This window comes from Natrix helvetica, assembly GCF_964273705.1.
Source record: "Natrix helvetica genome assembly, chromosome: 4".
NCBI classification, from domain to species: Eukaryota; Metazoa; Chordata; class Lepidosauria; order Squamata; family Natricidae; genus Natrix; species Natrix helvetica.
The window spans coordinates 25,111,585-25,134,964 of record NC_138550.1 but is presented as its reverse complement, the minus strand read 5'-3'; the positions used below and the strand labels follow the sequence as shown (position 1 = coordinate 25,134,964).

The 23,380-nt window shown below is 42.7% G+C and overlaps 1 protein-coding gene across 1 annotated transcript in view; it reads right to left on the bottom strand.

Annotated features, from left to right (window-relative positions):
* The window catches only part of B3GLCT (beta 3-glucosyltransferase), a 70,806-nt gene that overhangs the window by 4,930 nt on the left and 42,496 nt on the right, over window positions 1-23,380 (bottom strand). The window contains exons 9-13 of the mRNA XM_081950376.1: window positions 22,447-22,578; window positions 11,775-11,844; window positions 8,680-8,793; window positions 7,745-7,844; window positions 884-1,003 (exon numbers count right to left, since the gene is read on the bottom strand). Of these exons, the coding sequence (XP_081806502.1) occupies window positions 884-1,003; window positions 7,745-7,844; window positions 8,680-8,793; window positions 11,775-11,844; window positions 22,447-22,578 (536 nt within the window). The remainder of the gene's footprint in view (window positions 1-883; window positions 1,004-7,744; window positions 7,845-8,679; window positions 8,794-11,774; window positions 11,845-22,446; window positions 22,579-23,380) is intronic.

The window sequence follows — 23,380 nt, the reverse complement described above, 5'->3', positions numbered from 1 at the left end:
AACCGGAAGTTTGGGAACAAATTTCTGGTTGGCCCGTTGGGGCCGCCTTTCACCCTCCCCAGCCTCCGGAGGGGAGGGCAAAAACGGCCTTCCCCGGCCCTCTAGAAGGGCAAAAAATCAGCTAGCTGGCGCGCTACAGCTGATGGCTGGTGTGCCAGTAAATATGGCTCCGCATGCCACCTGTGGCACGTGTGCCATACATTCACCATCACACCTCTATGTTCTTCCATGTCTCTCGTAATATCAATATAACTTAATGGCTATCTTTAGTTTTTATTGACAGTAGAATCTGTTTTAGGATTATTGATAAATTAGATGCTCAATCATATACCATTTCCAAATACAACTCAACTGAAAAAAAACTAATATCTTTCACAATACAACAAGGTTAAAAAGAGAAGCCAGTAACTCTTGTTTTATTATCTGTAGGTCATTGACATTAAGCCAGTATTTTTAAAAGTCTGTCAACTTTCTTATTTGGACTAAGCCATGGATATTTTAGAAAAATCATGTAATAGCCTCACCCCCACATACCTTTCACAGAAAGTATTCTACAGCTACAGTCTTCTAGACTTTCAGGGAAGAGGCCCTTCAAATATACAGCTTTGATAAATCAGAAATGATCTCAAACTGTACTCACGGTGCTTTGAATTTATTTTTGCTATTTTGATATTTATCTATTGAAATGCTACTGTAAGTTACCATATTGCTATTTACAAAGTTAGGACACTTTTATATTTTATATTCTTCTAAAAATCCTATGACAACAGGACTATAAAATTCTCATTCTTAGTGGCAGAGCCTGATACGAGAAGAAAGCTACTGAAAACTAAGTTATTGCTCTTATGTATCTTTACGCCTTTGAATAATTTAAATGACTTACCCTCCTCCACCAGTAATGTAACTATAGCCTCCTGATCCCAAGCCATAGCCATAGCGTTCCCCGAGAACCACTGGCTCATTTGAGTCATAGCAACTGAGTAATTTCTGGAGCCTAGAGATGCTAGAACAAAAACCACATAGTAAAATATCATCTAATATATTTAATTACCATACTTTTAAAAAAATCCCAAACCCTGAAGCTATCAGCTTAAGCAAGCACATGTACATTGCTGAAACGGAATATTTAAGAGAACGTCTTTTGAATATTTAAAACATTTTCAGTAGTTACTTTTTTAAAAAACCCGCTTTGCTTCTTAAAAATCTATGCAATCATCAAATATTACTATAAAAATAATAAGTTTTTCTGTCATACTCTTTGGGTCTTTCTTCAATATAAAGGCCTATAACCATGTTCCCTCCTAATTTTATGATTCCTAAAGCAAAAGTTGTTTTTATAAAACTCTTGTATCAGGTTGAATAATTTATTGCTACAATTACACCCCACACTGGGAAAAATGACAAAATTCAAGTTGATACCTGCAGCAAATCATGCTGATGATGATGTGTGCTCATCTGTGATTGTAATAAAGATCTGTTTCGATGATTTCATGATCATAGCCCTTATGTTGCCTGTCACCTGATGCAAGTACTTGAATTATAATATTCCCATTGTAAATTCATGATACGCATTTCAACATTTTCCCCAGCGGTGGGTGGCACTTACCTTCAATACCAGTTCGCGGATCGTGTGCGTGTTCCGTTCACGCACACAATCCACCACTCCTGCGACAACCAGCTGATTGTCGGGGCTCGCACAGGCGCCATACGCTGTGCATGCATGCGCAATTTGCCTTTTGACATAAAAACAGGTATAGACGCGGGCGGGCAGGTGGGCTAAAAGAGCCACCATACTGGTTCACTCTCAGCTGCTTTGGCTGCACCGAGCTGAACTGGCAGCAACCCACCTCTGATTTGCCCCTTTCACAAAGGTCTATATCCAAATCTTGGTTATCTAATTACAGAATAAAGATTTTTCAGCAGTGATCGGTCATATCCATGAGCTATTATACTTAGGGAGCTTCCCATATGGCATTAATCAGTAATCTTTGGTTTTGTTAGCAGCTCTTATTCACTTCTGGATGTGGTCATTCTCCTCCTGAGAGGCAGGCCATGGACTCTCGGTTCCTCTTGAACATATAATTCTTCTGGAGCAACAGTTGGAGCAGCTGGCCAGTTTTGGCTGGTCTGCCAAATGCTGCACTTTTTAGTGCAGAAGGCTTTAGTGACAGTTACTCCTGGTTTTATTATTTCATTATTGTTATGAGTACCACCTAGGGCTGTTCATGAAAACAACCTGGACACTATTGTTGCTACGAAATGCCATGAACCAAATTGACATTTTAGAAACATTTCAATAGTTTTGTTTCCAAGTTCAATTCAAGTTTCAAGGTGCTAATGTTACTTTATAAAGGGGATCATTTTTATCCTGCTTGCCCATGGTTAGAATCTTTGTTTTTATTTATTACTATGATTTGTTTTTAGATTTTTATCTTTTATATTGGTTGTTTTATTTATTGTTGTGCACTGTCCAGAATCGCCTTTGGTGAAATGGGTATCTATATAAATTTGATTAATAAATAAATAAAGTTGTATATTATTTAGTACCTGATTTTCTATGGGACAGTCTCCCTTGAAAAGGAATCTGCCTCTGCTGTTTCACCCTGGATAGGGAAGCTACAAGTGCCTGTGCTTGGATGGGGAAAAACACAAAAGCAGACGCAGAACCACTTCACAAGGGCATGGCACAACATAGGAGATCAAACCCTGCAAGACAAGATTCAGTGGTCCATCTACATTTGAAAGACAAAGGTCACTCTTCTGAAGACAGCAAAATCCACATTTTGGATAGAGGATCACTGGTCTGAAAAGAGGTAGATTGGACCATAAGAAAGGCTGAGTGCCAAAGAATAGAGGCCTTTGAACTATGGTGCTGGAGAAGACTCCTGCGAGTCCCTTAGACTGCGAAGATGATCAAACCGGTCAGTCCCAGAGGAGATCAACCCTGACTGCTTTTTAGAAGGTCAGATCCTGAAGATGAAATGGAAATACTTTGGCCACCTAATAAGGAAGGACTCCCTGGAGAAGAGCCTAATGCTGGGAAAGATTGGGGGCAAAAGAAGAAGGGGATGACAGAGAACGAGATGGCTGGATGGAGTCACCGAAGCAGTAGGTGTGATCTTAAAAGGACTCCAGAGGATGGTAAAGGACAGGAAGGCCTGGAGGAACATTGTCCATAGGGTTGCGATGAGTTGGACATGACTTCGCAATTAACAACAACAAATTGAGCCCCTTCGACAGAGGGGGACGGATAAGACACCACCTATCTCCAGTCTACAACGTAGCTCCTGCAGCAGTTCCAAGAAGATTCCACAACCAATTGCACTCTGATTCCGGTGACCCCAGGGCAAAGATAAACCCCCGAGTGGCCTCATGGGCTTTCAGAAAGAGTGCTAAGGATCAGATGACTGCAAAGGAATATAATCTTTCCATCCTCCCCAACCCTTCCCACCATCCAGTCAGAACCTATCCTTCCATCTTCCCACCATCCAGACTCAATTGTCAGTACCCTTCCATTCCACACACACACCCCAACATCAGAACTGATGAAGCTTCTTGGATGAGAAGCGAAACTCTTCTTCCTCAAGGAAAAAAACAGCCCAGTTGCCTTTTGAAAAAGCACCTTTGAGACAATTATGACCTGGATGAGTGAGAAGCTCCACAGACACAGAAGCAGACCTTTTTAATGTTTGGCTGTTGCCAAAAATTTATATTGCTTGTGCTTTGGAGAGTAGCAAATGCATTGCTGTTCCTATAGAGTTTGGGGGATGAATATCTTGTTGCATAAGGTGATTTCTAACATTGCTCTTTAATTTTAGCATTTGATGTCAAATCTGAAATGTTTAATTATTGGTTTGAATGATTATTATGGAGTCTTTGGAAGTTGTTGGGATATTAATTTTGGGAATATATGCTATATTGCATTTTTCAATAGATATATGTACCAAGGTAAATACCAAGTGGGTATAGTTTTATTTTTAATTTAATCACTCTGCTCTAGTAATATAGACTAGCCTTTAAATTATGCAGAAAAGAAGTCTGGGTGAATTTATATGATATAATTACATTTATATTCAAGTGTGATGTACATAAGGATATTTGGCATCAAACAGTGACATTTTAATTACTTCTGCAGAAGTGCTGGCTGTGTGATTAACTTTCCAGTGATTCTGTTGCCAATATGGAACATGAAATATAAGCTATCATAGATCAGCAAAAGCTGTATATTCCAAAAACCAAAAAAGCATGCCTAAACGGATTTCTTCTAATGTTCTATCTGTTTGGCATCAGTTAATTCATTTACACATCAGTAAATATTAGACTATTGCTTCAAGACCTGGACACTGGAAAAATTTTTTGAGAAGCATGCCACTCTCATCACTAGTTCAAAAAAACACCACCACCTGAAATCTGAAAGTGAGAACTTTACACATCATATGACCTCTTTTGTTGCCAAAAATGCCATATGTACACTTATTTATTTTATAAGATACAGTTATTGGATGCAGCACTGAATCTTCAATTTAACAAATATAATGGGGTTTTAAACTTGTCAGATTTCCTTCCATTCATTACTCTATTTGATTACTTTAGCATGTAAGAACACAGGAGAGAGATATTTTTTTTCCCTGTTGTATTAATTGGAAAATGTAATTTCAAATCATACGTGTCATGTTTTAAATTCCTCATGTTGCATGATTTTAATTTTTAATACTATAATCAGGACATTACCAAAGGAAGAGAATATTTGTAGTTCTGAATTGATGCAGTAGTGGGATTCAATTTTTTTTACTACCGGTTCTGTGGGCGTGGCTTGATGGGCATGGCAAGGAAAGGTTACCGCAAAAGCCCCATTCCCTCCCAATCGGCTGGGACTCGGGCAGCAGAGAATAGATGGGGGCCAGGCAAGCCAGAGGTGGTATTTATCGGTTCTTCGAACTACTCAAACTTTCCACTACCGGTTCTCCAGAACTTACCAGTTCTCCAGAACTGGTCAGAACTTTCTGAATACCACCTCTGGACTGATGGTATTACCTAATTTGGTAATGAAATATCTGCAAGGAAACAATCAAGCTCAGAGAGTCCTAAGAACCTCACAATCAGGACATCTGAGGAAACTACAAACCTGGTACTTGCTAATGTTTTTCAAGGCAGTTTGCCAGAATCAAAATAAGCAGCATCCATACATGGAAGAAACAATTTGAATAAAAAAAATAGAGTCATTAATTTTGCCCATCAGGCTCCAATACCAAAGTGAAGACTGTTCAGGAAAATCTCCAAATATTTGGAAAGGTTTGGGGGATAAAATTGTTTCAAAAATCTGCTTTTGTAAAAAAAAATCTGCTTGCAAAACTTTGAACCCAACTTTCAAAGGTACTCGCATATTTACTAGGGTTGTACATTAGATTTGGTCAAAGTTCAGGGGACAAGCTGGAGTAGGGTAATTTGGAACAGGAGTTCCTTTTGTTCACCAGACAATAGTAAATAAATCTGAATAGATATCTGTCTGGGCTTACATGAATAGTCTTGATTAGTTTCACCAGACTGCTGATACCTTAGACAAGCTGATGAGCAGGTATGCCAAAAGGACAAGATGTTTCTATTACTTAGATAAGACATAATGACATGTAGATGATGGAGGGAAGATACTGTAAGTGGGTGATTAAATCACAATGGCCACCTCTGGTTGCCACAATCACAGAACTGTGGGAGCTGAAAAAATCTTTGGGTTTGAAAAAGAGCTCTATCATTTGTAGCTTTTCAGTGTCACCTAGTCTTTTTTTCTACATAGTTGTGTGAAAATACTTTGGGAGCTACTGGACCTCTCCCAAAAACTTAGTTATTTTAAGATAAAGACCAGCCAGCTATACTGTCAAAACTATAAATCACCTCTACTGTATCCAGAAATAAACACCATCATTCCTTATGAACACTTCTTCCTCTGCATAATCTCCCTTAACCCATCTGTGTGAAATCTGGCATGCTTTCTCCCCATCATATGGTCTCCCAGCATAAAAGACTTTATTGCACTCTGTACACAAATAGTAACGGTCAGATTTTAAAGGAACATGGCTTGAAAGCTCCTTCATCATTTTTAGTAAAAATTTGTCATGCATCGTCCCTTCATAAAGAGTTAATTCTCTTGAAAATCAAATTCCTTTCTAGTGAAAAATGAAATATGATATTAAAATATGTTGGACTAATGGAGATTAGTGTTTTTGCAATAAATTTCTTAAGCAAAGTGATATGCGTACCTGGTTCAATCCATTCCCCCTCACACCCACCCTTCCAAAAAGAGTCCTGGAAACTGGACTTTGAGAATGTCGGGGCCTGGTAACGTACTTCATGATAACAGACAGAAGAGACGGAAGGGACCTTGGAGGTCTACTTGTAGTCCAACTCCCTATTCAGGTAGGAAACTCTATAGCTGTGATGGCGAATCTATGGCATAAGTGCCACAGGTGGCACGTGGGGCCATTTGTTAGGGCACGTGAGGCGCTGCCCTGTCAGCTCCTGCGTACATGCACGCACTGGATATCTGTCTTCGGCCTCCTTTTTCGGCCTTTTTTTGCCCTCTGGAGCCTTCCCTGAAGCCTTTGGCAGGCGAAAAACAACCCAACTGGAAGTTCACGAATGGACTTCTGGTTTGTGTGTTAGGCCATTTTTCGTGCTCGGGAGGCTTCAGGGAAGCCTCCTCAAGTCTCTGGAAGGCAAAAAAACGGCCATATGGGCATTTCCAGTTTGCTCATAGGGTCATTTTTTGCCCTCCGGAGGCTTCAAGGAAGCCTCCTGAAGCTTCCGGAGGGCCTCAGAGGGGGCAAGGGAGGCTGTTTTTGCCCTCCCCAGGCTCCTAGAAAGCCTCTGGATCCTGGGGAGGGCAAAAAACAGGTCCATCATGCGCCAAAAGCGTAGGGGACGGGGGGTATCGTGTGGGCATGCCCGCGTGGGGGTTGCACACATAGCATTATGGGTGTAAGCACGCCCGTGCATGTCTCCCCTGCACTCCCCCTGCTTTTGGCACATGTTGGGAAAATGGTTAGCCATCACTGCTCTATATCATTTCATATAAATCATTGTTCAATCTCTTAAAAATCTCCTGAAGCCCTTAGTTGACAAGTAAACATTTATACTTGTCAGCCTGTGTGATCCAAAGATGAGCCACAGTCGATAATCAACTATGTCAACCTCCCCCCCCCCCCTGGAAACAGAGCATGATGTGGCAAAGAGATTAAACTGCATACAAAAGGAAATAGCCATTCAGTGAAGAACAGCAGCTGCCAGATCCCCAATTCCAGTGATGGGCCCAGACATGCTGAGTGCTTAGTTCATGATCAAGACAGAAGAGAAATATTGTTGGCTTGGACATCGTAATCCTCCATTCTGCACTACTTGAGTGAGCTTTTTGGTTTGGGCAACCAATGCCATCTTATTATTTGTACATTTCCCCCCATATCTTCTCATAAATCCCAATGCTAGAGCAATATTTCAAAATTGTCATATTTCTAGACACTAATTCAATTTTATGCCACAATGTGCTCAAATATCCAGTAACAAATTTAACATTTGGGAGATGCTTTTAATTTGTTCTGTTTGGAATTGTTGTCTGATCCTCCCAAAATTTCATTGCATCATGAAACGTCATGTTTCACATTTCATCTGGAGCCTGCAACATTGCAAGTAATAACAATAATAATAATAATAGACACTAGTATAATTCAATTTAATTTGATTCTGAAATTCTTACCTTATCAAGGTATCATCATCCACAATGACTAACCAAGGCATTTTAGCAGGACTATGATTTAAAAATCTTTCCAAAATGGCAAAAGTCTTTCCACAATGACCTAAAAAGTAACAAAAGAAAAAAAAAAGGAATGGGAAGTAGATATTAAGTAAAACTTTGGATATATAGTCTATCCAAATAAGGTACATCCTGTTACAGTATGGGTCAATCAGCTTAGTAACAATTAATTAGAACATCTAAACAAGACTAGAATCTGGAGACAGAATCTGCTTGGTTGGCTGCCCTTAATACAACAATTTAAAAAGAGGGCAATCCTTGGCCATCTCCTCTGCAGCACAGATCATTCTGCTATAATTCACCCATAAAAATGCTGACTTGGGACAGTGCTTTTGTTTGTTTGGTGCAATTAGAGTAAAGCTCTTTTCTTTTTAAACAACTGCGCCCAGCGACCAAACTCTCAAAAATGGGCGGAACATTTGAACCGCATGGCCATGTCTATGGTGGCCCTGAGAAAGAAAAATAAATGAAAGCAATGTGGAAGCTTCAATATTCGGGGGGGGGGGGGGTGTGCTCCAATATTTGACCATTCCTGCTCAGCCCAATCCCACATGACAAAAGGTAGAGGAACTAAGGCCACCGTTTGTACCTTAAGTATCACTTTTCAGGCTGCATAATATTATATTAATAATTATATTGATAATATAATTAATTGTATTAATATTAATGCAGTATCAAGAGATTTTTCCATTCAATTGTGCAGAACGTGAAGGGTGTGTAGTTTTCTGATGTATGATGTACACTGACGATGACATTTAATTTCATTGTATGAGATGCAATGACAACAAAGTAAACTTAACATAAGCATTTCATTGTTACAGGCATTCACCCAGAATACGTGTTACAACTTGTGAAAGAAATATCGTATTAGAACCCACCTCTTTCTGTATTTGGTACTCCTATATCAACAGTAGGTATTGAACTTTCTGCATAATCACTGTAGTATTCCAGGAAAGTGGCTTCTCCTTCCCAGGTTTGCTTCACAATAGGTACTGAATTTAAAAAAAGAAAAGAAAAAAGAAGACACAGGCAGGAGAAGCAAAATGACCATTTGGAAAAATAATAATACTCATTTAGAATACATTGCCATGTCTTCATGCCAAGTTCAATTTAGTATACCCTTTTAGATGGTATTCTAGTCTTAGGTAGCTTATGTGTTTACAGTACTTCGGCTAATGAAGTAGTTCTTATGCAGCACCGAAATGAAAATGAGTTTGAAACCGCTCTCCTAGTTGGTGGGATACAGCAGCCACAGTATATTGACTTGCAAAGTAATCCTGAGATCAGAAATCCTTATTTGCACAGAACAGTGTGAAATTAACGCTTTAAATGTTCGCATCAAAGGAAGGGGAAAAAAAGGATGAAAAGGAAGGCATAAATACTATGACAATGCTGGTGGCTGTAGAAATGTCAAAACATGGATGGGATTGCTCATGAACTGGGAAATTCAACAAGCTCTTATGTGAGGCCAGGGAATGTGTATGCCATATTTTTGCTTTTCAAAAATTATTTTAAAAAGTTCATTGTGTGGTTGATCTAGAGCAGTGATGGCAAACCTTTTAGTCACCGAGTGCCCAAATTGCCTGCGTACGCATGCCCAAACTGAAAGGTGTGCAAACGCGCACACACATGCACTGACATGTGTGCCTGCGCAGACATGTGCGAATGTGTGCATGCACAGCAGAGACCCGAAGACTAGTTGGCCGGTGGGAGGAAGGGCATCCCAATACCGGCAGCCGGCAAGAGGTAAGATCTTTTTCTTTCGTGAGCTTCTTCATCATTTGCAAGGAAACAGAAGCTCACGAAAGAAACGCCATGGAGATCTGACCTGGGGCGTTGGCGCGTGTGCCAGCAGAGAGAGCTCTGTGTGCCACCTCTGGCACGCCTGCCATAGGTTCACCATCACCGATCTAGAGAAAGCATATGGTACAATGAATAGAACCAAATAATGGAATAGTTTGCATGATTATGCAACTGAGGATTAGTTGCTGCATGTGGGGGAAGTAAAGCAGGGGTGAGAATACATGAAGGAAAAGGGAAAGGTTGTGAGCAGTGGTGAAATTCAAATTTTTTTACTACTGGTTCTGTGGGCATGGCTTGATGGGTGTGGCAGGGGAAAGAAACTGCAAAATCCCCACTCCCTCCCCACTCTGGGGCCATCCAGAAGTGGTATTTGCCGGTTCTCCGAACTACTCAAAATGTCCACTACCGGTTCTCCAGGACCTGTCAGAACATGCTGAATTTCACCCCTGGTTGTGAGGTATGCAAAGAGGATAAAACTGTGGTTGGATTTTTTCAGAAAGTGATGAGTTTAAAAAGCAGCAGTAATATATGAAACGGTATGTGAATTCATTTCAATAGAACCTTTTTTGAAATTGCAAATTGCAGAAATTAGCATTAGATATTTGCAACAGCGTAACCTTTTTGCTCTTCTTAAGTGGCTGCAGCAGTTAGTAATATTCTGGTCACCATTCTGTGTCGTCCTTAATGCTCTTGATCTAGCATAGCTTTGGAGGTTTGTAGTACGAGGGGACCATAGAAAATTAAAGAGAGCCTTAAGAAATATTCTCAGAAAATATAGTCTGAGAAAAATTGACTTTGCTATAATTAAAACAAGTGATGAGTAAAATAGTTGAGTACTAAGAAAATAAATTCCCTCATCACCCTACAAAGGCTATCAAAAAATAAAAGTAATGTCTGAAGCTCATTTATCATCTGTGTATATCACACTGATAGAATAGTTTACAGAGACAATAGGATCAATACATCTTTGTTGTGATTTGAAGGGAGAGAAAAATGCTGAAGGCAATTTCCTTCAAACAAGGACATCAGATTAATTTACAATACAGTCTACCAAACTAGTCACTGTTTGACATAGAAGGGATGCAAAAAATAGAGGACAGTTATGATGAAAGGAAAACTCTTCACGCTTCAAACAACTGTGATTAGAAGAGAAAGAAACAGCCACAGATGCTTCATGTGGGCCCAAATCTTCACTTCCAACAAAACTCTGGTTAAAAATAAATATTTAACATTTAGATAACATGTACATGTCTATAAAACATAATACTGTATGCAAAGGTATCTATGGAGATTCATGTCATGGTTATCGCAAAGGTGCCTTTCAAAAGGCAACTGGACTTCATTTGTTTTACCCTTGAAAACGTTTCACTTCTCACCCAAGAAGCTTCTTCAGATCTGAAGTAAAGAAACTTTTTGGATGAGAAATGAAACATTTTCAAGGCAAAAAACCAAGAAAGTCCGATTGCCTTTTGAAAAGCACCTTTGGGATTATATGCAAAGATTTTATTCATTTCCATATATACATTAAAATATATTTCAACCAAAACACAATGTTACTGGTTAATATTTTCTCCTATCAACCATCATTAGAGATAGACTGCTATTGGCTTGCATCAGAATGTCAATAAGAATCAAATGATTACAAAAATTATTTGAGTGAAATGTGGGTCAATTCATGGTTTTCATTATTAGGAAAACACTAGATTCCCAGTCTTATGTATCTAAAGCACCTAAAAAAAAGGAGAAAACTCTCCAATAGATTGTAAGCTGCCCAAAGTCATCTGATAGTGATGGGTGGAAAATAAGTTCAATCAATCAATCAATCAATCAATCAATCAATCAATCAATCAATCAATCAATATCTCATATTTAATAAATGTTCCATTGATTTGTTAGATTTATATCCCATCTTTTCTTGAGAAGCTAAAAGCACTAGGTACGTTTTATTTTGAAAACTGTGGATTTGTACCTTCAATGCAAATTTCAATTTCCTTCCTTACCTCTTTTGTGACTAATTTTCTCACAAGTGATTTTCTACTATATGTGAAAAGTTCAAATAAGGAAATATGCTAAAAGACAAGGCTAGCTATACTTTTCAAGATGTTATATAAATTAATAAAAACAGCTTCAGAAAAAAATGTACAAATATACTCTTAACTCCAGAACTTACTTCTGTCTCCATGGAATTTCCGGCATGTTTTTACAGCAATAAAGATATCCGTTTTCTTCACAGGATCACCCTAAAAATAAAATATCATCTCCATATATTTTTCAATTTATGTATTTTTCAATTCAGATTGATAATTACCAATTCATTTTTAAGAAAAGAACTACAGAAAAATGCAACTCCATTCTCCACAAAATATTTTTAAAAATATTATAGCTGTATTTTATATCTGAAAATGTAAACAATTTAAATAATCAAATGTTGCCTGGCATCATTTGCCACTTAAACTATAATAGAAATTCAGATTGCAGTTATGACTAGTGATAAATAAGAAAACGGAACAGTCTAACTATAGCAGTGAATGAATACTATACTAAGAATCCCATTGATTTTAATATGAGGGAGTTAAGCAGGTCATATCTCACTAATTTTGGCTAGATCACATTTTCTTAGGATTCTGCTAGAACCTTTTTTTTTTACCTTTCTTCTGTAATTTGTGTTTGTAATACACAAACATATTTTCAACAAGAGCTATATTTTTATAGCCATAAATGCTTAATTTCAAGATTCTTTGTATCTAAGCAGCAAATGGTTTTTATAAGGATTTCTGGTAGCTTCTAGAAATGGCAGTCCAGTTTTTACAAGGATTTGGTCAAATGTTTTCTTCTTCTTCATGCAACATATAATCAAGCAACGAGTTAGCAAATACCTAGAAGTAAACAAAGTAATAGCCAAAAGCCAACATGGGTTTGTCAAAAACAGATCATGCCAGACTAATCTTGTTGCATTCTTCATCAAAGTGACAAAATTAGTGGACCAGAGGAATCCCGTCGATATAATTTACTTGGACTACAGTAAGGCATTTGATAAAGTAGACCATAACCTACTACCAGATAAAGTAGAAAAATGTGGGTTAGACAGCATCACCACTAAATGGATTCGTAACTGGCTGACCAATCCCACTCAATGTGTAGTCCTCAATGGAACTGCATCTACATGGAAGGAAGTATGCAGTGAAGTATCCCAAGGCTCTGTTTTAGGCCCAGTACTCTTCAACATCTTCATCAATGATTTGGATGAGGGGATAAATGGGGAACTCATCAAATTTGCAGATGACACCAAGCTGGCAGAAATAGCCAACACTCCAGAAGATAGGCTTAAGATACAGAAGGATCTTGACAAACTTGAACATTGGGCACTATCTAACAAAATGAAATTCAATGGAGAAAAAAGTAAGATTCTACATTTAGGCAAGAAAAACGAAATGCACAGGTACAGTTTAAGTGGTACCTTGCTCAATAGTAGTACCTGTGAGAGGGATCTTGGAATCCTAGTGGACAACCATTTAAATATGAGCCAGCAGTATGCAGCAGCTGCCAAAAAAGCCAACACAGTTCTAGGCTGCATAAACAGAGGGATAGGATCAAGATCATGTGGAGTGTTAATACCACTTTATAATGCCTTGGTAAGGCCATACTTGGAATACTGTATTCAGTTTTGGTCGCCAAAAGAGCATTTTGTTTTGACTATGTAGGCCACACAAGAAGTTGTGGGTATCTCACCCAGATGTATACTATGAGTTTGGAGGGAGGGGGCGCCTACCACACTTTGCAACTGCCAAAATTTGTATACTTTTCCACTACCTTTTTCCTTGCAAATTTTAAAAAAAACAATAAAACTTTGTTTAAAAAAAAAAAGAAGTTGTGGGTATCTCTTAAAAACATCTCATCTGCCTTTTGAAGAATTTGTATGATAACCAAAAATAACAGAAGTGAATATGGAGGAACTAAATGATTCAACTTTGGCACAAGGTGCATCAGGATTATCTATTGTCACTTTCTTTAACTTATATGCAGAATATATTGTGAGAAATGCAGGAATAGAAGAAGTAATATTTGGAATTACTGTAAAATTGTTTGGAGCAGGGGTGGGTTCCAGCTTCTTTTACTGCCAGTTCGCACAGGGACACACTTCGGGCACACACGCGCTTTGCGTATGTATGCACGCAGTAGTCAAAAAATTGTTTCTGCGCATGCGCAGAAGCAAAAAACAAGATGGCGGTGCCATAGGCATCGCCAATAGAACTAGTTTGGGTACATGGGTGGCCAAGTTACTACCTATTTGTACGAACCAGTCCGAACCTGTAGGAACCCACCTCTGGTTTCAAGCAATAGTTACTTCAGATAAGTTCATGATATATATTATGATGGTAGAAGCAGGATAGACTAATGGAATCCTTTGTTGAAGATGAAGAAAGGGGAGACGCCTATCTGACTGCTGCTCAATATTAACAAGAACTGAAATTATCTCAGAAATTCTGGGGTCCGATAGTACTTTTTCTAACTAATGCATTTTATTTAAAAGCTTTCTTGAACTACAGCTTACTTCATCAAATGTTTTTAAATCAAATTCCTTAATCACAGTTCTCCTACTATGCCTAAAATTACAGTATGTCAATAGATAATGGCAGCCTTTATTCCTCTGTAAATCAGCAAAGGAAAAAGTTGAACTACTGTAATGTACAAGAAAAGGAAGAGCTTTTCTTTCCAAGCTGAAAAATTCACAAGATTAGTCACTTTAGCCATGAAACAGGAGGTACTATCACAAGCCTATGACATACCAAAATGCAAACACTTGCCACTGACATCTAAGTTACATATTGTCAAAGTTAGTTATTATAGATGGCCGCTGGAAAGGCTTAACAAAGAAAACGATTCATTTGAGTTGTGGCGCTGGAGAAAATTGCAATAATTTGGACTGGAATAAGAACAAATCACTCAGAATTAGATGAAGTGAAACCAGGCTGCTAAAAGCAAGCGTTAATAATGCGCCTAACCATTAAATATTTTTGGACACATAATGCAACAGCAAGAGTCACCGGAAAAGATTCTACTGTTTAGACAAATCAAAAGCACTAGAAAAGAAGCCAACTGACAATAAGATGGTTACATGACACAAGTATGACCTTACAAGAACACAAAGAAGCAGTAAGTGACCCTTAGTCCTGTACAGCAATGATCACTGAATCACCAAGAGTCAGAAGCAATTGAAAAACAGATTGAAAGAAAAAAGATCTAAGCTCACTGGTGATTACTATAATACCAGCTTTGAACATTCTAAAAGTTTTATAGATGATTTTATAATTCTTTCAGCTATATGACAGCATTGCTATTGCCATATTGCAGATCCCAGTAATATTAACCTTATGTAGCAAATCACGGCAAAGGGATGATGGATGAGAGTTAAAGAACATGGGTTGCCTGCCTGTTGTTTCCCAATCCTACTTTTTCCCATTTTAAGATAGCAATAGCACTTGCACATATATACTGCTTCATAGTGCTTTACAGCCCTCTCTAGGAAGTTTACAGAGTCAGCATGTTGCCCCAAACAATCTAGGTAAAATCAGCAATAACCATTCTTTTCTGAATTTGTGAACAAAAAGTGTGGTTAAGTACAATGGGAGATGTTAAACCTGAGGCGAATCAATTTGATGCAGTGGTTAAAGTATCAGGCTAGAAACCCAGAAGCTGTGAATTCTAGTCCCACATTCAGTAGAAAGCCAGTTGGGTGACCCTGAGTGAGTCACTCTCTCAGCCTTGGGTAGAACGGAAAGTCCTTGCAAGAAAAAGAACGTTGGTCTTACCTGAACGTTTTTTTCGGGAGAGTGGAGGGAGGGGTCACTGAAGGGTTATTACAGCCTGATTGGTCCATTTGACTGAGAGAAAACTTCTTAGCCTTCGGCTTCTCCCGTTGGCTCCCAGTTTCCGCGATGTCAGGTCAGCGTCTGCATGGTGTAAGAAGACAAGGGAAAGCCGCCCCGGGCCACCCGATCCTACCCCTCCCAGACCCTGTCTATCTAACTAGGGTGGGAGAGTGACCCCTCCCTCCACTCTCCCGAAAAAAACGTTCAGGTAAGACCAACGTTCTTTTTCCAGTAGAGTGGAGGGAGGGGTCACTGAAGGGACATACCCACGCTACGTCCCAGGGAGGGAAGACTGGGTCTCAGGGGGAGGATCGGCCACCACCCGCTGGAGAACCCTCCACCCAAAGGATGCCTCAGCCGAGGCATAAGCGTCCAGGCGGTAGTGTCTTATGAAAGGAGTAGGGGAGGCCCAGGTGGCCGCGCGACAGATGTCCTCGAAGGGCGCCCTTGTGGCCCAGGCCGCTGAGGAGGCCGCACTACGAGTAGAGTGAGCCGTAATCCCCGACGGGGGAGATTTGCCTGAGGCTCCATAGGCCTCAACGATGGCCAACCTGATCCACCTCCCAATAGTTGAAGACGAGACCTTATTGCCTAGGGAACCTGGGTGAAACGAGACAAACAACGCCTCGGTCTTACGAATGCCCTCCGTCCGTTTCAGATAAATACGGAGGGCCCTGCGTACATCCAACCGATGCCACGCCTGTTCTCTCTCCCTTGTTGGATTGGGGCAAAAATTTTGTAGGACAATTTCCTGGGCCCTATGAAACAGAGTATTGACCTTCGGTATGAACGAAGGATCTAAACGCAATACCACCCTGTCCTGGTGAATCATGCAAAGGTCGCTTCTAACAGAAAGGGCCCCCAGCTCAGAGATACGCCTGGCCGATGTAATGGCCACTAAAAATACTACCTTCAGTGATAGGAGGCGCATGTGGACCGACCTGAGCGGTTCAAAGGGAGACCCCGTCAGTGCCTTCAGGACGATGGTAAGGTCCCATGTAGGGAACCTATGGACCGGAGGCGGACGGATGTTGGCCGCCCCTTTAAGGAACCTCTTCACCAACGGAGAGCGAGAGAGGGTAGAGGGACCCTCCCCTCCCAATATAGTGGATAGGGCCGCTACCTGTCGCCTGAGGGTATTATGGGACAACCCATCCTCTAATCCTTTTTGAAGAAATTCTAGAACGTCTGGAACCGTGGCCCTGGCTGGATCCACCCCCCTGGGGCTACACCACTTCGCGAAGGCCGACCAGGTGGCGTTATAGATCCTCACTGTGGACGGTTTCCTAGCTGCCTCTAAGGTGGCTATGACCCCCGATGACAGCTTCCTCCGTTTCAGCAATCCCCTCTCAAGAGCCACGCGGTCAGATGCAGCCACTGCGGCTCTGGGTGAACTAAGACCCCCTGATACAAGACTACCTCTTCCGGTGGAATTCTCCAGGGATCTACGACCGAGAGCTGGACCAGGTCCGCAAACCATGGTCTCCTCGGCCAATATGGGGCTAACAGAATGACGGAAGCCCTCTCTGTGACTACCTTCCGAATGGTTCTGGGAATGAGGGGAAGGGGAGGGAAGGCGTAGAGGAGACCCGGAGGCCACCGGGTCCTGAGAGCATCCGCTCCTTCCGCAGCTGGGGTCTTGAATCTGGTGAAAAATCTCGGCAGCTGCGTGTTGCTGGGGGAGGCAAACAGGTCCACAAGGGGGTTGCCGAACCTGAGGCAGATCTTTCGAAACAACTCTGGATCTAGCTGCCACTCGCCGTTGTCCAGAGTCGCCCGGCTCAACCAGTCTGCCTGGTGATTGGACGTCCCCGCAATATGTTCTGCCGCAATGGAGGCCAAGTGTCTCTCCGCCCATAGGCCTAATGTCTGTGCCTCCCGCCAGAGGGCTCGGGAGTGAGTCCCGCCTTGCCGGTTTACATGAGCTTTCGTCGCTACATTGTCCGTAAGTAGTAGGACATGTCGCCCTTGTAGCTGGCGGTTGAAAGTCCGGAGGGCCAGCCTTGCGGCCTTGAGTTCGAGCCAATTTATATTGTGTCTGAGGTCCGAGGCAGTCCAACGTCCCTGGGCCATTTCGGACCCCATCACGGCCCCCCAGCCGTAAAGGCTCGCGTCCGTCGTGACTTGTACTCTCTCCGGCTCCCAAATAGAGGCCCCCTGTCGCAATGCTGGGGACATCCACCACTTGAGCGAGCGTCTCACTTCCGACGTTAAGCGAAGCGGTCGGAGAGAGTTGCTCAACATTCTCCTTTGGGCTGGTATTAAGGCCCACTGAAGGGGACGCAGATGCAGGCGGGCCCAGGGAACTATCCCTATGCAGGATACCATCTTCCCCAGGAGTCGTGATAATGTCAGGGTGGAAACGGACCTTTTTGTCCTGATTGACCTGATCAACTGCGTCAGACTGTCTAAGCGGTCTGGGGACAGGCGGACCCACCCCGACTGGGAATCTATCACTGTCCCTAGGTGCAGAATCTGTCTGGATGGGGATAGATGGCTCTTGGGGAAATTCACTGAGAAGCCCAGTGTCTGGAGCCATTGGATGGTCAGCTGGAGGTCTGCCCTGGCCCTGGGAAGAGACCCTGCTTGCACTAAGACGTCGTCCAGGTAACACTGGAGCCTGACTGGGATGGATCTCAGGTAAGCGGCCAGTGCCGCCAGGACTTTGGTGAACGTCCGAGGGGCCGAGGCCAGGCCGAATGGCAGGGCCCGGTACTGATAGTGTCTGCCTTTGTGGGAAAATCTCAGAAATTGACGGTGAGACCGAAGGATGGGGATGTGTAGGTAGGCCTCCGTCAGGTCTACCGAGGCCATGTAATCCCCCTTTCGAATGCCCTGCAAGATTGATTTTAGGGAGGCCATCTTGAAGCGCCTGTAAACTAGATACTGATTCAGGCGCTTCAGGTCGAGAATAGCCCTCCAACCCCCCGAGGCCTTCGGGACTACAAATAGATTTGAATAGTAGCCCCGCCCCCTCTCCGTTTCCGGAACGACCTCCACCGCTCTGATTTCCAGAAGGTGTGAAACGGCGAGGTCCATGAGATGACGGCGTTCCGGATCCCGGGATGGGGAGAAGACTTTGAAGCGCCTCGGGGGATAGGAGAGGAACTCTAGCCTTAGGCCGTGGCGAATGGTCGCCCGGACCCAACCGTCTGTTGTAATCTGGTCCCACTTGTCCGCATATAACGCCAGGCGGCCGCCTATGGGATGACTCGGATTTGAGTCATTTCCCTCTGCGGAAGGGGCGGCCGCCCCCCCCGCGAAAGGGCCGCTTGGACTGAGACTGGTATCTGGAGCGGTCTTGGAAGCCTTGTCTATTGAATGGCCTATCCTGCCTGTACTGTTGGAAACGGGACTCCTGGTCCCTGTCATAGTTTCTGAAAGGAGGCCTGCGATATGGGTGACTGCGCGTCTCGGATTTCTTAGTGGAGGTAGGCATTACCTTTTTCTTGTCCTTATTCTCCACTAGAATTGGGTCTAGGGCAGACCCAAACAAATTTGGACCCGTGAAGGGGGCAGCTATCAAATCCCATTTGGCTTTATTATCGATCTGCCAATTTCTAAGCCAAAGGAGCCGGCGTGAGGCCACAGAGGTGGCCAAGGCGCTGGAGCCAAAACGCATGGCATCCAAGGTCGCGTCGGCCGAATACTGGCAGGCCGCCATAATTTTGGTCAGGTCTTGATGGATTCGATCATCCTGGATCGGGATACGATCCTGGAGTTGGCGGAGCCACATCACTGTTGTGCGATTAAAATACGAGGCGGCAGCCGCCGCCCGCATTGCCCAAGCGGAAGCCTTATAATTTTTCCGCAGGGTAAGCTCCGCCCTCTTATCCTCCGGCTTAAGTTTGTCCGCAGCATCCCCGGAGACCACCGGGGAGGATGAGACCAGGGCAGCTATGGGTTGGTCTATAGCCGGAAGTTGAATTGCCTGTAAAAAGGCCTTCTCCATATTATAAGCCCGCCTATCATTGCTGCCAGGGGGGGAAAAATTCGAAGGTCGGGCCCACTGACTGGTGGCCACCTCCAAGAACAGAGGAGGAGCAGGGATCTCCTCCTTGTTGGTGGCCGTGTTTGAGAACATCACCATGTCTGGATCCCTGGGCGGGGGCACTGTGGGGTCCCCTGTGCCCACCTTGGTGGTTCTCCTAGCCTTCTTCAATAGGGGTTTAAACATGGCCTGAATGAATAAGTTAGAAGAGGTGGGCTGATCAGTGGCCGCATCCTCTTCCTCAGAGAAACCCCAGTCGTCTTGACGACCGGCCTCCCCCCTAGAAGAGACCTCGCTCATGAGGGAGGGGGAAGAATTCCTAGACCTGGCCCTGCTGAACGGAGTAATCCTATTATGCCGGGAAGGTCTGTCTCTTTGAGGTATTCCCCTGGAAATGGCTGCAGAAATTAATCTTTTTAGATTTTCAGGGAGGTGTTCTAGATCCTCCTCGTCATAATCAGAATCATAGTCATGAGGAATTGAATCCCTGTGGGATCTCCTACCACGGGAGGGGCCTGCAGAGGGGCCCTCTAAAGGATCATTTCTATCCAAGCCCCCTGTCCCAGGGGAAGATGGGGGAGGGGGAGAAGCCCCCCGTTCTTTACTCCTAACAGATCTGGATGAAGAGGAAGAGGGAGAGGAAGGGCTGAACCCCCTGTTGACAGAAGGGGAATGACTATGAGCCTCAGGTCTGGGGGATCTAGATCTAGGTCTGGGATCCCTGACCTTCTTCTTTTCTGCCCTCTCAATCGCTTTCTCGATTGCCCTGGAACGCCTAAGCTCATCCCTTTGTAGGGCTCTGGAGGGACGATCCTCCGCAGAAGGCCTAGAAACACGAGGCCTGGCTGGGGCAGTGGGGCCTGACTTATCTTCCTGGGCCTGGGGAGTTGCGGTTTGAGCTGCCTCAGATCTCGCTGCCATCGCCCCACTCACGTGCTCCGATGATTATAGAAGAAGAAGCAGTCGCAGCTAGAAGCCTCTTGCTGGGAGAAACTCTCAACTTGAGCTTTGAATAATGGCGGAGGCTCGGTAGAGGGTGGAAGGGCTAGGCCCAACACGTGTTCAAAATGGCCGCCGCTGAGGCTTGCTGGTCTTCTTCTCGAGCGGCCGTTTAAAATGGCGCCCGAGCCTGCCGCTTGCCTCCCCCGCACCTTGTAGGGCTCGCCGTTTAAAAAGGCAAGTAATCTCGGCCCTTTAGCTACTTCCGCCGGTCTTCACGCCCGGCAAGAGCCGCTGGCGCTCCGGTCTCGTTCACGCGCCGCCGCCGAGGGCACCGCCGACTCGGTAGAGACGGCGCGGTCTCGTTTAATGACTGCCGGTCTTCACGCGCGGCAAAGGGCCGCCGGCGCTGCGGCTTCAAGGCAAGGAGATCGTCTCGGGGGAGGATAAATGAGCTGCAAGCCCCCCGGCACGCCCGAGTCACCAGGAATCAGTCGGGGGGGAAAAGAGCCCGCAGGGAGTAAGGTGGGAAGAGCTTTGCTCCGCGCTGCTTTCCCTGCCTATTTAGGACTGCGATAGCTTGTCCTATCGGGCCAGCTCTATTTTACGAAGTAATTTGTTTGATTTAAAGTGTCCAATTGAACCAATTAATTTTTTGAATTTAGTACTCACAATCACTGGGAACCAAATTTGAGTCTTTTGGACCTTGTTGACTGAGAGGAAACTGGGAGCCAACGGGAGAAGCCGAAGGCTAAGAAGTTTTCTCTCAGTCAAATGGACCAATCAGGCTGTAATAACCCTTCAGTGACCCCTCCCTCCACTCTACTGGAAAACTGTAAGGACTAGACCAGGCAAATACCAGGAATAAAAAACTGACCTGAATACACCAACAAACAAACCCCTGAGATGGTCGACATCTTGGAACTGCCCCTCCCCCTCAATTTCAACTTAAAGAACCATTTTCTACTCTGCAATGTCCCTTTTCTTCTTTCCCCGTGCAAAACAGGAGTAGATGACACTGTAGGTGAGCACATATAGGATCTGGCTCTAAGTCTGCTTTATTATTATTTAACTCAAAATGCTAGCATTATAAAAGACATACCAGAGATCTTCTTAATACAGAAGACACATTTGCAGTCGCAGTATTAACAAACAGTGCAGGTTTCAAACTGCTTTTTCTCCTTCTTTGCATGAAATGGCATTTAGATATAGTGAATCAAGGAGACCTTTCAAATGTCTTGAGGGGAAAAAAACACCAATCTATTTGTAAATGTGAAGAAAAGTACCGAGAATCTAAGAAAACAAATTCTGCAGTTTTCTAGCCTATTTGGGAAAATGACTCCCCTTAAAAGCAAATGTCAACTTGGGAATGGATTGAAAAAATAAATCAGATAAGATTTCCTTGCACGATTACAAGGGAAATCAAGAAATGATGATGACACTGACTATAAAAAACAGATTGGTAATGTTTCCCACTTCCAATTTAATTATGTTTTCTGAAAAGTTACCTTGGTTATCGGGCATTTTCTTTGTACCAAAGCCAATAATTGAGAGAGAGAGGGAGAGAGAAAGAAAGACAAAGACAGAGAGAGATAGAGCGATATATACTGAAAAGGCAGTGAAAAGCACCCATTTTACTAGCTTCGGGCATGAGCAAAAGGAAGCGATAACATTACCTATTTTGTTAAGCCACAATTGCTGCATGGATAGAAGTTGCAAGTTGAATGCTAAAAACAGATTTATCCTGAAGTGTGGAAAGTCTATGCAAATGTCCCTTTTACTGTCTATAAAACTAAGGTCCCTCTACTTTTACAGCAGAAGAGTAAAAAGTTGCCCATGCCCTCTATTTGCACATAACCAGTGACAAATTTCAGTATAAATAGACATATTTCTTTTTCGTCATTTCTTTTTCCTTCAATTTTATCAAATTGTTTATACATGCGAAGTTCTCCACTTGGAAAAATCTAACAAGATACATATGGGATAGAATAGAATACTTTCTCTATATTCTCTATCGGGAGAAGCAATCAGGAAGTACTTACACATTGTGTGAGGAAATTGGTGAATGTAGTGGCACAGGTAACACCATTAGGAGAGTTGAAGTCTTTTGTACAGAATTCAGGCACCGGTGTGAGTTGTGGTCCATTCCCTTTCTCCCAGATATATAATGCAATCTTTCAAAATGTAATCACATATATATGTAGATATTCATTATCTATAGACATTATCAGAGATTAAATTACACTTAAAGTTATTTATCAACTTTCCAAGAAATGTTATATAAACCCTTGACGTTCCCTAGAAATTTTCTAAAAAACCTAAAAAAATGCAAAACAGAAAAAGGTGACGTTTTCTTCTCAATTAAAATAAAAATCAACCAAAGGAAAATGAAACATTTCCATCGCAAATATGAAAAGTTCCAGCACATAATCCTGCAGACAACTCCTGGCGTCTCCAATAAGGCCTGGAAATACCCTGCTAGATGAGCCATTCTAGTCGCTCCAGAATATCATTTTCCAAACCTGGCAACATGGTGGCTGGGGAATTATGGGAGTTGAAGTCCACACAACTTAAAAATTACCAAGTTTGAAAAGCACTGCTTTAGACACTGCAATATGATAAGATAGAGCAATGGTCCGAATGGCAATAAGACAGCTTCTTATGTTCCTCACAAGAGACATCAGCAAGGAGTGACTAAGATACAGATGGGAATATAAGATTTATAATCTTCTCAGACTCAATTTGGAATTAGAAGAAACAATGTATGACATGTTCCTTAGATGTTGCTTTTGAACATGCCCAGAAACAATATTTTCTTTGGACCTTTTTCACTGACAAAAGTCACAATTTTTTGTTTCTGAGATATGGAAAGGGAAAACTAGGAGGGTTGAGGAGAGTCAACCTTAGAGTAAGAGCAAATCAAGAAGACTGAACACATAATGCTTCCTTGCCCTATGAAACATCATTCCCACACAG